The sequence below is a fragment of the Choloepus didactylus genome, chromosome 7, assembly GCF_015220235.1.
Source record: "Choloepus didactylus isolate mChoDid1 chromosome 7, mChoDid1.pri, whole genome shotgun sequence".
NCBI lineage: Eukaryota > Metazoa > Chordata > Mammalia > Pilosa > Megalonychidae > Choloepus > Choloepus didactylus.
Window position 1 is genome coordinate 99,428,311 of NC_051313.1, and position 18,342 is coordinate 99,446,652.

Below are 18,342 nucleotides of genomic sequence, written 5' to 3' on the forward strand. Positions count from 1 at the left end.
GCAATGAAGGCCATTTTGGAGAGAGCACTCCACCTTTCTTTGATTGCTAGATGTGAGAATAAAATGAGGAGCATTTTCCTTTACCAGCTTTTACAAATTCAGGAAGCATCGCATTTTAATGTTAGAATAGCATGAATTTCCTCTTCTTAGGTCACTATTCCCTTCTTTTCACTCTGTCCCTTCCCCCAAGTTACAAAAAGAAGCCAAACTCTGGTCATTTTAGATACCAAAAGATCATGGTAGGCTGACTAATTTTGCCCAGACTTTCTAAGAAAATGACACACGTGCTGCAGTTTTGGGCTGCATAATTGATTTAATCTCTGATTTTAAAGGAACGCTGAACTCTTTTTGTGAGACTCTGCATACATTTCTCTAGGGCAAAAACTGTCCTACTTTTTTCTCTCTGGTATCTGTTTAGTGCTAGGCAATTTTTTTCCCCAAGCCTCTAAACTACCCTCCGTGAAATAAATGAAATCACAGTTGGAAAACAGCTTACTGGACTGACTTATAACCGCGAGATAAGAGCTACACCACACATTTGCTTTAACATTCTCCTCCTCCCCTGCTTCCCTTCTTTCTGCTGTAGTACGTCTTTATTTTGTCTGAGAGGATGCATTAGTGGCTTAGCTCAGGATTGGCATTAACTACACAGAGCAGCCACATACCTTAGTATACAGAGCTGCTTACTGGAAGTGTACAGGCTGTGGGTTCTAATTCCTGCTCTCCCATTGGCTTGGACTCTAGGCAGATTTACTTAACTTCTGTGAGTCTTGCTTTCAACAGTGCCTTTGAGAGTAATGCCTGTGAAGGCTGACCTGTAAAGATAGATATATAGCAGTCACAAGTTTGCATTGAGCCTTTTGGCTACTGAGGTATATTTGGAGTGCCAACTGGAGGAAATGATTTTTGCTGCCTGAAGGACAACTTAACCAAAATGGCAACCAGGCAATTTTAAGTTTACCAGTTATATCATCACAGCCTCACTTTTGGTTATTTTTTCAGGAATTTCTAAACTGGAAGGTCTCCTCTAATAGCAGATGTTTTTATCAAGCTCTTTGATCCAGTATATAATTTGGGATATTATCTTTCCACTAGTTACTTCTTGAAAAACTGATTTTTTTTTGTAATATTTTTTGTACTCTAACATATATTTTCCAAAAAGTAAAAACCTTCCTTAGGTCTATACTCATTATTTCAACAAATTCCTCAAACAATTGTCATAGTATAAAAGCAACCACAATTCACTTTTTACATCAATAGAGTAAGGTCAGAAGTAATTCCTAATTGTTGTTTCAATATTGTAGCATTAATGGATTGTGTTCTTATGCTGCTAAAAGAATACAGGCTTAGAAAATAATCTATTATTTGTTTAATAAAATAGTTAACTTAAACAGATCTTTGTTAAAATCTGTTTCTTACTAGCTAGTTGAATTTGGGCAAGTCCCTTAATCCTTTAAGCCTCTTTATGAATATTTAAAATTGAGATAAGAATCATATTTACTTCTCAGGTTTGTTGTGTGGACTAAATCCTAGAATGCAAGTATAGCAATTCGGGGATTCAGCCATTGATGATGTACCAGTGAGGTTTTGCTGTAATAATGGTGTGTAACAAACAATCCCAAAATCTCTGGCTTGCAGTCACAGATATTTGTGTTAGACTTGACTGGTCTTGGCTCCAGCCTGTGCATTCTGTTCAGGTGTTCTCCATATGTCTCCTCATTCATGGGTCAGAAGATATTTAGGGAATGTATTTTTAGGGTGGAGAAAAGTATTGTAAGAGGTTTGGTGGAAACTTGCCTAGCCCCTTCAGATATCAGCTCAGAACTGGCATACTGTCACTTCCACCCAACTGCATTGGCCGAGGCTAAATATTAGTAGATCAGGAAAGTATGCTGTGTCCTAATGAATAAAGGAGAGAGAATATTTATTGAACAGTAATACAATCTCCTGCAGAGGAGTATACTACACCTCATTTTTTTCCTACTCATTTCATCCATGAGACCATTGGTTCTTCTCTATACCATCAATTTTATATCATCCATTTTCTTCATTCAAAAAATTGCATCCTAATTACCCTTTCTCTCTTTTAATTTCTCATTACTTTAAATATATACTCTTCTTTGCAAACAGGTACCTTAGACAATCCCTTAGAAAAAGAGCAAAAGCTTCTGATCCTCCTTCGAGCCTCAGAGGGAGTGTTTTGTGACCGTATTAATGGAGTTCGTATTGACCCAGGAGCAATTGGTAAGAGTATTATATAACTTGTATTAAAAATGAAATGTGTGTTTGTATGTGCATGTCTCTGATAGGGAAGTACCCTTCACAGAACATCTACTAGATTCCAGGCACTCTTCTAGGTAACTTATATTGATTGTTTCTTAGCTTTCCTGTGAGCAGTGCCCATTTTACAGATGTCAAAACCAAGGCTCTGAGGTGATAAATGTTATGCAGAACCTTTCACAAGTTTAGACTGTCAAAACTTGGGTATATAACCAGAGTGCAAAGACATAAAAGTCTGGACTAAAGAATTAATCAATTATTAGCTATAAATACTATGTAGTCATTGTTACATTTAAAAAACTGATAGATCTATAGATTACTAAGAAGCATTCACTGTTGACAGTTTCTTCATTTGATATTGCTACTATATCCAATTCTATTTTACAGTTGCTCTGCATTAGAACACAGAACCTTGAACTGGCTTTGTATAACCATGACTTAAGAGCTGCACAATAACTCAGCCTTAAGGAATAGATAATGCTGTTTATAGGTTTTCAAGTATTCTCTCACTTTCTCTGTATATGTGTTCCTAATTTTATAAGTAAAAGGGTGATGACTCTTAGCATGCAGTTATTTCCCTTTCTTTAAAAATGTTTACATCTTTTAAAAACTAGGTTATTTTTAGTTATTTTTTCTCCCTCACTTATAGAACAGTTGAAATTATTTAATTCACTGTGCTTTATTTTTCCTTTTAAATTTTATGATGTCATGTGGGTTAAATGCAGTCCCCGCAGCAGAAGGGGATCAACTCTGGCCTCCTGCCCAGGTCACCCTCTGGGGGGTTCTATCCCAAGGCCCCGACCCCCAGAGACCAGGAATTCCCGTGGGGAGGAAGGTCTGATTGATCTTGTTCCCAGGTCTTTGGCTTTTAAGAAACACAAAGAAATAGGTTTCAGGAACTAGTAGCCAGGATAATTTATTGGATTCTGATTGAGATGCATTGGTGGGTTGGATGGGTTGGGTGCTTTTGGTAAGTCACTTTATGCTGTGTCAAAAGAGGAAGGGCCTTCCTATACATAGTTTCTTAATATTAAGATATACAGAATAAATTTAATACTCATCAGAACTCAACAGCCTCCTTCCTGGATTTTTGTGATTCAGTAAAATGGAAACTATAAGATCAGGATAGTAGGACATTTGTTTACGTAGTTCCATAATGTCACATAATACTTTGACAGTGCTTTAGAGTTTCTAAAGTGGTTTCCAAATATGCTATTTATTTTCTTTTCAGTAACATAAGGCTTAAGAAGCCTTATTTTTTCAAGTCGACAGCTAGACAGCTCCTAACAGGTACATTCAATCTCTTTTGTCTGTGCTGTCTTCTGTTCTATGGAGTGCCTGCATTGCATAAAACCTTGTGTTAGGAGGGTACAAGGAAACCTATCCTGACCCCTTGAGAGCACTAAATGGCCAAACTAGTGTTTTTGAAATTTTCTCTCATACTAAAATGAAATAAGGAATGAAATATTTGTTTCACTGCATGCTTACATTTTTTGTGGCATTATATGTAAATAATAGATTTTAATCCTTTTAAGTATTACAGTTTACTTGAAACAGTTAAGAAATAGTGTCATTTTACAGTAAAGCCTTGATGATTAGGAATGATTAAGAAATCTGCTCTTCTGGTAAATTGAATTTTGGAGTAATGCTGATTTAAGGAAATAAACTACTTTTTGTTAGAATATTTTTATTCTGTTTTTATCCCAAGTTACCTTGGGATCCTTCTCTGCCCAACTTATTTATCCTATAGGTAAAAAAAACTGAATTTTTATTTTTATGATAGTGATGATGTCTTATTTACCTTTAATGTTGTCAGCATGAAGATGAACCCCCCCATACATATATATACTACTAGGAAAGATGGCGTCAGGACATGTCCTAAATGTGGGGTTTATTTTTACATTTCCATTAAGCCAGATTTTAATCATGTTATCTTCTGACTTTTTCATGAAATAGATTGTGGAAGAAATCATGGATGTTGATGTAAACAAATTCTAAAGTGAGAATTTTTTTGTCCACATTGGATGAAAATTCAAGGCCTATTATTTGCATATTTTACTGGTGTTTATGTCTTTTGTTCATGTATTTTCTGCTGAGAATTGTGATTTCCAGATTAGTGGTCTGCAACAAAATGGGGTGCACCAATCCAGGGGTATGTGCAAATATTTGGTACAGAAAGAAAGTATTAGAACTATTCAAACACACACACACACACACACATATATATATATATATATATATATATATATATATATATATATATGAATGAGCATATTCATAAATATGTATAGTTATCTAAAATACTTTATCTAAAAAAGAGATAAATATACATGGACTGTATGAACATAACTTTTTTTTGCTGCTGCTGGGATTCATGTTCAGACATTTTTTAGACTATTAGAAGACACAGAATTATGCTTAATATGGTTGAAAATGGCAGTAAAATATGTAAGAGGAAAGACCTGGCAAACTAGAATAAAATTAGGTTGTATCAAGCCATGTCCCTGGTAAAACTTAAATTTGTGAGTCTGAAATAAATTATATTTTGAAACAAAGGGCCTAAAGATCTATCCTTGGATATCTGTTATAAGACAAAATATTTGATTCAACCACTGCAAACAAAGCTAATAACACCAAATCCCTTCCTCCAGGAAATAAAATTACCCCCTATCTCTTGGAGAATCTAATGTATATCATAAAATAAAACTAGTTAACTTCTAACTGGATTGCAAATGGTTTGGAGTCACTTGATGGTAATGGGGGAGTCAGTGGAAGATTATTTCTAGTATCTAACTAGTTAATCCTTACACCGTTTTGTTTCCCAGTTTTCAAATAATTATGATGTGGTATAGCATTCATTTTTTTTAACAGTTCCTGAGAGGATGAGTTTCATAACCATCTGAGATGTATTTGACCAGCTGTACAATAGAGCACTTAAATTTTCTTTTTTTGCTAAGATGAACACCTTCATTTCAGTTTCTCTATCAAATATTTTGCACAGTAACCTCTGGAATAAGTTTTACTTACGTAACCTTAACATCTCTAAGGATTTTCTTATTCAGCTGTTGTTCCTTCTGTTTTCAGGGGTTTATGGGAAAGTTCAGCTTCATAGTGATTATCCTAAGAAATCCTGGACACATCTTGGAACTGATATTGCCCCAGGAAATGAGAGGTAAGGGTTAAGAATAAGTTAGGGATTTTTTTCAGTTTATTTTACTTCTGTTTGAGGTTTATTACAATATGAAATTAAATTTTAGATTAACAATCATAATTTAAGGATGAACAAATGGAAAAATAAGGGACTAAAGGGGATTAAAAATATCTCTGTAACATAAGAACAGAGCCAGTAAAAGGCAAGGGGAAAACACAGTTTATTCCAGGAGTAAATTTTAGATAATACCTGTTTACTGTTGTCAATAAAATCTAAAAATATATGGATTCTCTGAGATAAGAGATCAAAGATAAGAACACAATGAAGTAAAAAGGTAGCTGGTTGAGGGAGAGGCAGAAATGAAATGGGAATGAGATGAAACATATGAAGAATCTTAAGGGATTCAAGAGAAAATAACAGAATTTAATAATGCATTGGAGACAGTAAAAGACAGAATCACCACTACCTCAAATTGAACAGGTAATCTGAAGAACAAACTGTCAGAGCTCTACCTGAATGCAGGAGACAAGATCAAGAGATAAATATGATAAGAGAGATGGTATTAGAAATAGAAAATAGAAAATTGGAAGGTATGTATAGGTAATTGCTCTTCCTTAATGGAGGTTAGAATAACTACAACAGAAAGAATGTTAAAAACTGTAACTGAAATAAACGTTGCAAACCCGAGTGTAGTTAAATTTAATCTGAACAGATAAATGTCTAGAATAATGATTATTACATAGGCTTATAGTAAAAGAAGAAAAAAGAAAAAAATTGAAAGATAAACAGGGAAATAAAGCTTGTTATCCTTAGAATTTACATCTACAACATTAAATACAGGAAGATAGTGGTACAACATCTACAAATTGGGGACAGAAGATTATGACTAAAGACACCTGCTAAAAGGCCATTCACATGTGAAAGCAGAAAAAGGTATTCTTCGCTTTGCAAGAACTGAAAAAACATAAAATGGTGTTCTAATTAAGAATTCAAGAAAAATAATAGCATAATATAAAGGACTGATGATAAGCTTTGAAAAAAAATTAAATATAATATGGTTGTAAATGTGATATTAAATGAGACAAATTCTAATAAAGGTCCTTTAAAAAGAAACTACATAAAATTTGAAAAGTTGATAATTCTCAGATAAAAATCTGGATTGAAAATATTCCCATAGTGATAAAAAACTGTAAAGGGAACATGAGAGTGCTATTAAAAGTAAACATGAGTTAATTTTTTCACTAGCAGAATTAAAAAATAGGACATATAACTTCCAAATCACTATAGGAAAAAAGATGCATGAAACCATATAATATATGGTAAAATAGCAAAAGGAAAGTAAATGAAATATTAAGAAAACAAAAATTTTAAAAACCCTACAAAGGACAACAGAATAAGAATAAATCTGCCAATTATAGAAATAAAATGTGCTTGTTGAAATGACCCTATACTGAAAAAAACTGTTAAAACAAAAAATTCAATCATATCTTTTTTACCAAAGCAAAACTTAAACTCAACTCAGAACATAATTAAAATTAAATATTAGATAAAAATGAATCATCAAAATGATAGTAGAAGCCTCGACATTATTAACAAGAAAGTAAAAATCAATATAAAAAATAAAATCAGTCAAATAGATACATTTTATTTTAATAAAGACTTTAATCTCCAGTGGGAATTCTCCAGTGGGACTTAAGCAGTCATGAGATTTTTTGTACCAGATAACATAATGTAGAAATACGTAAAGCAAAATCTCTAAGAAATGAAAGGGAATTGACAGAAGCAAAAATTGCAATTAAAGATATTTACTTATTTCTTTCAGTTCTTAAACTTTTAATTGGGTTGTAAAACAAATATAAAATATGAAAAATATAAATAATCAAGACAATTTAATTTACATGTATCAAACTCTTTACAGAACCAAAGAATTTACTTTTTTTTTTACTGCCTATAGACTATTTACAGTATGTAGACAGATAGATGATAGGTAGCTAGATAGATAACTCTGATATCTTTTAGTAAAATAAACGATGTAGGCTATATTACAATATAACATAGTAGAGATTAAAGTAGCATGTAAACTAAATAAATCAATATCTTGCAAGAAAAAGCAAAGAAACCCTCTCTTAAATAGCATTTGTATTAAAGAAGAGATCAAAATTTATCCACAGAATACTTGGGAAATAGCAATAATGAAAGTCCAGCATAAGAGACATGGCTGAACAGTCATCACATCAAATGCTTTCATTACTGAATAAGAAAGTATAGAAATAAACAAACTGAGCTTTCAATATGAGAAAATAGAAACAAAATAACCAATAAAACTAATGAAATCAGTACTATAAAGGCAGAAATTAGTGAATTAGAAAGTATAAAATTAATACAATTTTTTTTTAAAAAAAGAATAGCAGTTTGATCTCTAAATACTTTAATCATACACGTAAAACCATATATAAAATCAGAATTTAGAATTCAGATATGACAGGTATAGAAAAGATGAAAATGGTAGCACAAAAATATATACATCTATATATTGTTTTGAAATTTTTGAAAAAATAATTATAGGAATATAAATTATCATAATTGGCTATAAATGAATAAGATTAAAGGAATCGATAATGGCAAAAGAAAAAAAGTTATCAAAGATTTATTGCCAAGAATGGATTTGGCTTAGGTTCTTTCAGTCATTCAAATATCAGACATTTCCTATTTTATAGTCTATCCCACAACATAAGAAAATATGTAAAGCTTCTCAATTAACTTTAGGGAGAAAACACAAAACCTATTTTTAAAACAACTGCTAAGTTAAAAAAAAAAGAACACTGACAATATCCAGTTGTAAATATAATACAAAAATCTTATGTAAAACAGCAACAAATGAAATATAGACATTTCTTAGAAGAAAATCATGATAAAATATAATTTGTTCAAGTAAGCAAGAATGGTTCAATTAGTATGATTTTCTCAAAACTTTAATCCCTAAAGATGAAAAATACAGTCATTTTTTTTTGCAGAAACAAAAGGCATTTAGTAAAATTCAACAAACATTTTTGGTATAAATGTTTGGTAAATAAGACTACAAGGCTATCGTTTTCTAAGAGGGTGGCTCTGCCTTTAGTTAAGAATCATTACTTTAAATTAAAAAGAATCATCTCTCGAACAGTTAGCTTTCTATTTATGGAAAAATTGACATTTTTATTACCATCCATTCCAGTAATCATTAAATATTATTATTAAAGTTTTAGCCAATGTAATGAGTCAAGAAAATTGCATTAGAGGGAAGAGTGTTTCAGGTTTTTTGATTGAGCAACCTGTGGAGGTGAAAACATGCACTGGGATGGGAAGGCATCGAGAGGAACAGATTTATCAGGGTGGAGGGTGGCAGGGGTCTTGCTTGGGACATGCTAAGTTGTATATGACCAGTAGAAACCCAGTGGAAATGTTGGAAGGCAATTAGACACATGACTTAGGGCTTGGGGGGAAAATGATAGGGAGCCATCCTGGAAGTAGATGATGTCACTGATGGAGAGAACGTAGGCAGAGGAGAATATTGGAGCTTGGTAATGTGATTGGGGCCCCTTTAAATTTTTAGAAGTTGATAGAGGAGGAGTCATCACAAACGGAGAAGCAAAAGCCAGAGAGGTGATTCTGTGGTGGGAAGCAGAACAGAGAATGCAAGGGATTGAAAGAAAGCCATGGTGGTTGTAGAGAGCACGAGTTGAGCATGAGGAGGGTTCTGAGAAGTAGTTAGGGATCAGGCCCTTACTCATTGGTAATACCAAGAAACTTTGTATTTACTTTAAGAAGTTCTTGTAGGTTTTTAAGTGGGTAGTGTGAGTGAGATACAAATTGTGTTTGTGTTTCTAAAAAAAAAAAAAAAAAAAAAAAAAAAATCACTGTTCTTGTGATTTGGACAACTGGAGGGGGCAAAAGTGGATTCAGGGACACCAATTAGGAGGCTCCTGCTAAGTCCTAAGCAACTAGTAGTAGGCAGCAGGAGTGGAAAAATGGAGAGAAGTGGGCAGGTGATCAAATCTATAAGATGGAGTAGATATGAGGAGTGAGGGAGAGGAAAGTGTGGCCATTGCTCTGTTGGTTTCTGGTTTGCCTAGATGGATGAGACTATCAGTTGCTAGAAGAAGACTCAGTTTTGGCAGAAAGGTTATGAATTTACATTTGGTAATGCTGAGTTTCAAGTGCCTTTCTGATACCACAAAGGATTTGTGAAGTAGGCATTTTTAACAGTGATCAATGAGAAACTTTAATTACAATTATAAGATTAGCAAGTTGGAATTTGGCAGGAGCCATATAAATAGATTTTTCTTATAAGAATGTGTTAAAAACCTCATTCAGAGTCAGAGCTACAGGCTATTTTTGAAAGAAATTCAATTTTATTAATTAGAACTATCTATAGTAATTAACTAGCTACCATTTATTGAGTTTTTATCACATGGATTTAGTATATGTCAGGCCTCTACAAGCATTTTACATGTTATCTCATTTAAATCTCAATGCTATGAGTTAGACATTATCTGCATTTTAATGAGATGCATTGGGGAAGTTAAGCAACATTTCCAAGTTCAACTTTTAGAAGTTCCTGAGGCTGAATTTTGAACTTGGTTTGTCTGATTCCATTGCTTTTATTCTACATGTCACTTATATTTAAAAAAAAAAAAACAAAACTCTAAATTTCTTAGTATCAATCCTAAGGATAAATACTTGGAGTTTATATGAGTGATGTTTAATTAGCATAGTATATTCATTTTATGGATATCTGCAAACTATTTCTTTTTTAAACCTTTGAAAATTTTTGAAATAATTTAAAAATCACAAGAAATTGCAAAACTAGTACCCTTCATATACCCTTCACTCAGTTTTCCCTGATGACAATATCTTATGTAACTATAGAACATTATCAAAACCAAGAAGTTGATACTGATACAGTGTTATTAACTGAGCTACAAACCTTATTGAAACCATTTCTTTAAACATTATGCTACAATTTTCCCTATGTTAAAAGCTTAATAACCCTTTCTAATGATTATGATGGTGTCAGATTTCATTTGGACCCATTTATGAATTTTCAGCAACAGAGTTAGAGATCTGAACTTATTTGTGTATAATTTATTTGTAACTATTTCAGAGGAAAAGTGTCCTGTTAACTTTATGAACTTATACTCATTTCTTACTCTATGAACCAAAGCAAGCTTAGCAAGATATTTAGAAGAAAAAAATGTTTTCTTTTGTTCTATGTTATATACATTTATCTGTAAATTAAATTACTCTTTATTGTTGCTTGCTTCAGTTGACTTTGCGGAGAGGGGGCAGCTGTTGAATAAAAATTTTGGATGTTTGGACTGGAGACAAATGAAGACATGTTATACTTTTAGATGCAAAGAAGTTGGTTTTTACCCAACACATGTGATACATGAATGTTTTACTTGTGCTTCTTTTAAGGGTAATTCTGTGTTCTTTGAAATTAAATGGTTATTTTATCAATCAATCCTATGATAAATGCTTTAGATTTTATTCTATCCATTGGAAGATTTTTTATGTTTTAATCTGATTTATGCTGCATGGAGAATTATTGACGGAGGTGGAGGGACAAGCATGAAAGTAGAGAGACTGCTTGAGGTCATGGCAAATTTTCAGAAGAGACATGATGATGGCTTAGATGAGGGTGGTTGTGATGGAGAAGGAAACGTGGTTAAATACATGTTGAAGACAGGCAGCAGGATTTGCCAATGGATTGAACATTGGGTGAAAGAGACCCAGGCATCTCAGTGAGGAGTAGCCTCAGTTACTGAGATGGGAAGACTGGGAGAAGATCAGGTTTATGGAGGAAACTTTCTTGAAAATACTTGCTTTTTTTCTTATTTCTTATCTTGTTTATTCGAAAGAAAGATGGTGTATAAAGTGTTATCCAGTCTCTTTGTCCTGTTATCCTCCATGTGTCTCTAGTGATTTATTAACCTAATCTGTTACTTAAAGGCAGTAACTCTGAACTGAAGAACAAATCTTCACTTGTCACCACAGCCTTTCTCCTAGGACTTAGACCTTTAATTTGAAACTCATAGTTGATTTTATCTAGTCTGTTATCTCCTATATTTAATTAGTGATGGTATTCCTTTTTTTCCTTTATTTTCTTTTTAAGCAATTTAATTGAGATATATTTACATATCATACAATCCATCCAAAGTTTACAACCAATGGTTCCTGGTTTCATCACAGAGTTGTGCATTCATCATCATGACAAATTTTAGAACATGCTCATTACTCCAAGAAAAAAAAGAAAATCTTATACCCCTTATCTCATTATTATTGACCCTTAGCATTGGTGTGGTACATTTGTTACTGTTGATGAAAGAATATTAAAATGTTACTGTTAACTGTCGTTAATAGTTTGCAATAGGTTCAATTTTTACCACATGCCACTCTGTTACTAACTCCTTCTAGTAGTGGTGTACATTTGTTCTAGTTCATGAAAGATCATTTTTATCTTTGTTCTTAGTCACCATCCCATCGTCATCCACCACAGGGTTCACTGTGTTACACAGTCCCATGTTTTATCCTCCAGCTTTCCTTCTAGTGACATACTTGGCTCTATACCTCCATTTCAACCACACCCACACACATAATTCAGCTGTTAATTACTCTCACCAAATTGTGCTAAGTGATGGTATTCTTTGGAATATTTCTTGCTCTGGTGCCTTCTGTTAAATTCCTACTCTCAGCACTTCACACATGGTTCTGTATAACAGCTTTTGGACTGGCTCCCTAAATACTTAATAAATAAAATGAGAGGTTCACAGGTACCCTTGCATCTCCTCTTTTCCTTTTCACTTCCTACATATCCTGAAAGATTCCATCATATCTCCTGCAAGGTTTTCATTGTCCCCTCCAGCACACATTGATTTCCTACCATCTGAACTGTTATAGCATGTCATTTTATGATTCATAATTTTAATAATATGCTTTGTAGTGAATGAGACTAAACTGCTTAAGTTGTGCATGTGCTATTCCTCCAAGTGGCTTCTACAGGGGAGAGAAAATATCTTTTATTGAATTGATATCTCACTTAGCATCTAGTACACAGCAACATATGAAGGTTTTAAATACATGCCTGCTACATTGAATTGATGTGTCTTTTCTGCAAATCAGAACTTAGTAAGCCTCTTGGTTCAATGGCATATTATCTAGTAAATGAGAATCTTGAATTATCTTAATTTCAGAAACTTCTATAATTTATTTTTCTTATTACTCCAATTTTATTATTTTAATGCTTTAATTCAAGTATTAGAATATGTAATTGGTAGCCTTATCCATTTATTGGCAGGAGCTCAGGATCACATATAGTCTCTAAAGGCAAATGATTCTTTCTTGGCTAATGAACTACCAAGTCCTAATTTCGGATTGGCTACTCTCTCTTCAGGCTCAGAAGAGGCATATGAAGAAGGAAGGTAGCCTGAAGATAGTATTACGCAGTAAAACAGCCTGAGCTTTGAAGGCAGGCCAACTAAAATAATTCTAGTTCTGCAACTAACTAAATATGTTATTTTGGGTAAATTATCCTCTCTGAGCCTCAGTATCTTTTTCTGTAATGTAAGAATAATGATACCTAGCTAACTGAGTAGTTAAGAGGATTAAATGAATTAATGTCTGCAAAGTGCTTAAAACAGTTTCTGGCACTAATAAGCCTGCAAGTCATGGTAGCTATTGTGTTGTTCAGGATTCTTTTAGTTGAAAGTAAAAGTAACCCTTCTTAATCCATCTGGGAGATTGCTCCAAGTCTCTCCTGTCTGTCTTTAACTCTTATCTTTCTATATTTCAACCTCCTTTGTTTCTATTGAAGAATGGCTTTCCCACTCTGCAGGGTGCAAGTGAGCCCAGAGCTTTCCAGCTCTTCCCAGCCTCACCACCACAAGCGAGGAAATTACTCTCTTCGCTTAGTTTCAATTCAAAAGCCTGGGGGAGGATTTTGATGAATGTACACAGGCTGGATCCCATGCCCTCCCTTTGGTGAAGAGTTTGTGGGATTATAATCTGCAGGTTTCACTAAAATCACTTAGTATGGTGGGTGAGGAGAGCAGTTCTCAAAAGAGATGCGGTAGATTTTCTGAAATGAGGGAGAAGAAAGATCAGGTAGAGAAATAATTGATATGCACTATAGCTGTAATTGTTGTCACCATCTTTATCTACATCATCATAGGATTCCATTTCTTCAAAACCTAACATACTCCAATGCAGACTGAGGAATGTCATTACTTTTGAAAGTCACTGACTAAAAAATTTAAACTGGAGTTGAAAGAAAGAAAGAAAGAAAGGAAGGAAGGAAGGAAGGAAGGAAGGAAGGAAGAAAAGAAAAGAAGGAAAGAACCTCAATGTTAGTAAAGAGTTCAGAACTCTGTAGCCATCCCTATTCCTTGGGGCATTGGGTGGGGCATGGTAGATTTTGGGGTCTGTACACCCTGAGACTCAGACTGTGGTGGAATACAGCCATTATCATTAAAATCTAACCCAAAGTTTAGCTAACACATTCATTTAAATTGTAGGGTTTTATATATGAATGTCTCATACATACATGGTTGTAAAAACTCTCGGGTCAAATTTGGAAGCATATATTCTTTTTTGTTTTTTGTAATTATGTTCTTTTGACCAATAAGTATTATATTTTCCCTCAAGTAGGCAGAATATTAATGGCAGAGTAAAGGAAGTTGTGCTGGTATTTTGTTTATGTTTTTAAAAAGTTATCTTTAAGGACCATTCCATAGGAATTATTCATAATTTCCTCCCTCTTTGCATATGGCTTCAATTTAGGTCCAATTATGTTGCAAATAGCTCTTTTAATTTTTTGTTTGTTTATTGTTTTAGCTATGTTTTGCTCAAAACAAAAAAGGTCTTTCCTCTCCCCTGTGGCCTATAGGTCTCTCATTAGTATTACTCAAAGGCATGGGATATATCTGGAATGCAAACAGTCATTAAGCTAGGATTTTCTGAAATGGTTGCAGAGTAACAGTAATGGTAGAAAACTGGGACCAGGGACCAGGAATGGTGAATACTGGAATTAAAAAAAAATAATGAACAAAATATTCATTGTTCCATAATGCAGTGAACACACAAAGCATGGAGCAGAGTACACTCAAGGAATACGTCCCCTTTGGTCCCAACAGTAACACTGGGAGCCTGTTTGAGAGGAAAAGCTTAAATACTGCCACTTTTCAGATAAGGATATGAAGCTCAGAGTAGTTAAGTTGACTTCTCAAGGTCACACAGCTAGATTCATGCTAGAATTCTCCAGGATTCACAACTGGGTCTGTCGGATCCTGAAGGTATGAGCCCTAAACCATGAGAGCAAATTGTCAACAAGTGACAGTATAGCTCTTCAGAAATTTTGAAAAAAGATCCTTCAGAAATGCCTTTATTATTCAAACTGTTTCCCAATCAAGGAGGAAGACTGTGAAACTGTGTGATGTAGGAAACCATGTGTAGATGACATTTTCTAAACCCTAGACCTTTTTTTTTTCGTTTCTTGTTCCTTTGCCCTGTACTTCATGACTAAGGAATATCTTTGCTATCCCTATAATATATATGTTTATAAGCTGAAAAATTGACTCCATTAGAATTAAACTTCTCCCCAAAGCTTTTTTCTGTCTTGTCTTATTTCTACTTCATTCCCCCTGTTGGGAACTGTCTGCCACAGTAGGTTTTCTCTCTCTACAGTTAGTAGGCATTCTTTGTTGCACTGTACTATTTTTGATGCCATCTTTATGTTATTACAGAATTATAGTGAAGGATGCAGTAGACTGGCGACCACGTGATAAAATCATCCTTAGCTCCTCCTCGTATGAGCCTCATGAAGCAGAGGTCCTCACTGTGAAAGAAATCAAGGGCCACCACGTTAGGATCCATGAACGTCTCAAACACCGGCACATAGGTACAGCTTTGGTTTGTTGGTTACAAAGAATTTGTTCAGCTACAAGGCCATTCAGAAGGAATGGATGTTACTTTAAGGCTTTATTTCTATTCCTTCATTAATTTTATTGCCTAATTTTTAAGGAATACTTACAGGTGAAGGAATTTGTTTTTGCTTCTTATTTATAATGACAAGTTTAGAAGCAGAGGGTTGAGGATAGTTCAAAGTCATTGGGCAGTTGCATGGCTAAACCAGAATAAAACTCATGGGCACTGAGTTTCTAGTTCATTTCCTGGCACATTAAGTCACAGTCGCTTAGAAAGTGATAGTTATTGTAAATAATGACTTTGTTTTCCATAGTTAGGAATGTGTCCTTCCTGACATGAAGTATATTTTATGTATTGATGACTACCACTGGGGGAAAAAAGCAAATACCTTTTTCTTAAAAGAAAAATGTACTGAATATTTTTATATACTACACACAGTTAAAATGTATTGCACATAATTAATAAGTAAACAGAAGCTTCTTGGTTCTATCTAATAAATAAATCTCATCCAGGAAATAGCTAATAAGTGATAAGTCATGGACATAAAAGGGTAAGAGAATTATCTTCTTATCTCTGATATGTGAGAGAGAAATACATGTTTTCAGAGGACTAAATCTAAAGCTATTTCTAAGTCACACCTCCAAGGATGACTTCTTTTTTCAAAAGTGGCAAAGAGACGTCTTCAACAATCTTTGCTGGTAAGATCCATCGTGAAATGCAGTGAAATAAACCAGCAAGGCGCTTGAGTTCTTGCTAGTGAGGAAGATTGCTCAAGCTGTGGTGAGCTTAAAAGAGGGCACAGCTGGCACTCCACACTGCCCCTCTTTTCCTTCTCTTTCCCTTTTACTTTCATACATTGCTGCTTTGGCTCTGGCACTGTCCCAGTTGATCTGGGATTCCTCAGGCCCAGAAAGGGATCAGTGGACAATGTTGCAACCAAGCACTGAAGTCTCGTGCTGCTGTGTTGAAGAAAGGAGGTTGGGGATTCCACTAACTGACAGGTCTGCCCTGACTTCCCTGCACCAGTGGCCCGTCCCAGTACCCACCGTTATTGAGAAGAAATGAATTCTTGCTCAAACACTCTCACTCTGATCCCAAAGAGAGACCAGTGAACAGCCTTTTCATTTCTCAGCTGACATTTGCAGAGAATGCCCGAGGAAAAGCAGACCTTAATGTTGGTCGACTTCTGAGGGGGAATGAGTGTTTTCATTTGTCAGGTTCCCTGGGTCCCCAGCTGATGATTTCTGAAACAGGTGTTTAAGATTTTTTCTTTTCCTACTCCTATTGCCCCAGGAAGTGTCCATCGTACAGAAGATGGCCGATACATTCCTTTGGCTGCTGAGGTTGGACTGTTGACCCGAAATATACAAATCCAGCCTGATACATCATGTAAAGGGCGACTACTTGTGGGGTCCTTCAGAAAGTCCAGCCAAGAAGAATTTTCAGGTAAATGAAATTTTAAGTTACAAGGAGTTACCGATTGGAGCCTATTCATCTAGGATAGTCAGACATTCCAACTGTGAGAATTTTCATTTGTAAAACAAAATGTTTGAATTAGAAGGCTTCCTTGGACTTTGAGATGCAAAGAATTTTCATTCCTAATCTGTGCTTAATTATCAGTGTGATGTTAAAATAACATACTAGTGAGCAGCACATATGTGCATTTTTACCTCAAAGAAAACATATTCAACAGATGTGAAATTTCCTCTGCTTTGAAATTATAGATAATTTAATGACACTTGAATTTTATCTCTTTCCTGAATTTCTATTACTCTTTCCCAGTAGCATGCTATATCTGCTGGCAGACATCAGTTCATGCTACAAATCAATAGTATAAATTTAAATAAAAATGATTTCCATATTCTAGACTACTTTAAGGATCAGTTTAAACTCTCTCATTTCTTTCAAACTTTAGCCATTTTGGCAGCTGCAAAATTATTTGATTAGGCCTTTGTTTCACAAACTTGTGGTCCTTACACATTATTCCAAAGTTGTTTCCTGTTCAAATAAATTTGGGAAAGGCTGTACACTGTAGCTCCATCTTAAAAAGTCACTGTGTACATCAATACAGCAAAATCTCTGAGAAGATCTTGAATAAAGGATCTAACCACTTCACAAATATATTGAAGATGGGACACTTTTTGTTGGCACATCCACTGCAGCAGTTTGGTAAAGGAAAATGTTTTGACCTTAAATCAGAAGTTCAGGATTTCTTATCCATAGAACAAGCTCCACCTCCATAAGCTCTCATTCCTTAAGTTCTAAATGAGACAATTTTGTTCCCCATGGGACATTTGGCAATGCCTGGAAACATTTTTGCTTGTCACAACTGGAGGGATCTTCTGACATCTAGTGGGATAGAGGCCAGGGTTGCTTGTTAATTACCCCATGAGGCACAGAACAGGCCCCACAAAAAGAATTGTTTGGTCCTAAATGTCAATAATGTTGAGGTTGGGAAACCCTGCCCCAGAAGACTGAGACAAAGACTAGGTCTTGGTCTTGTAGAAACCAGACTATCCTGCAGTTTATGAAGACAGAGAAACAGGTAGGGGAGGACAAGTCAGGGCCCTAGCTAACTGGAGCATGGGCACAGGAACAGGACAAGTCAATCCTTGTCCAATCCTGAGCACCAAACCAGAGCTGAACCAGTAGTGGACTGACTTGATCCTGAACTTCTGGCATTGCCAATCCAGGGCTTCCTAAATCATCCCCAGAGGAAGGAGAGGAACTCTGTTGAGTGCTTCTTATGGACCAGGAATAGGTGTGCTGTTTTTCACACCTACTGTATGTCATTAATCCTCAATATCCCTGCAAGAGAAACATTTCATCCTCATTCTTTATAAATAAAGAAACTAAATCTATAATAAAAGTGTCTGTTTATTTGTACAACTTCATAAGCACGTGAATTCCCTGAGGGTAAGGTTGAATCTTTCATCTCTGTTTCCCTAGCA

General features: G+C 34.8%; 1 protein-coding gene across 9 annotated transcripts in view; it reads left to right on the forward strand.

The window, feature by feature from the left end:
- The window catches only part of PKHD1 (PKHD1 ciliary IPT domain containing fibrocystin/polyductin), a 473,530-nt gene that overhangs the window by 301,922 nt on the left and 153,266 nt on the right, over positions 1–18,342 (forward strand). For all 9 annotated transcript variants that reach the window (XR_005217861.1, XM_037842918.1, XM_037842911.1 and 6 more), the window contains 4 exons: positions 2,131–2,244; positions 5,365–5,452; positions 15,211–15,365; positions 16,685–16,837. Coding sequence is in view for 8 of the 9 variants with exons in the window: in XM_037842918.1 (XP_037698846.1) it covers positions 2,131–2,244; positions 5,365–5,452; positions 15,211–15,365; positions 16,685–16,837 (510 nt within the window). In the remaining variant the exon portion in view is untranslated. The remainder of the gene's footprint in view (positions 1–2,130; positions 2,245–5,364; positions 5,453–15,210; positions 15,366–16,684; positions 16,838–18,342) is intronic.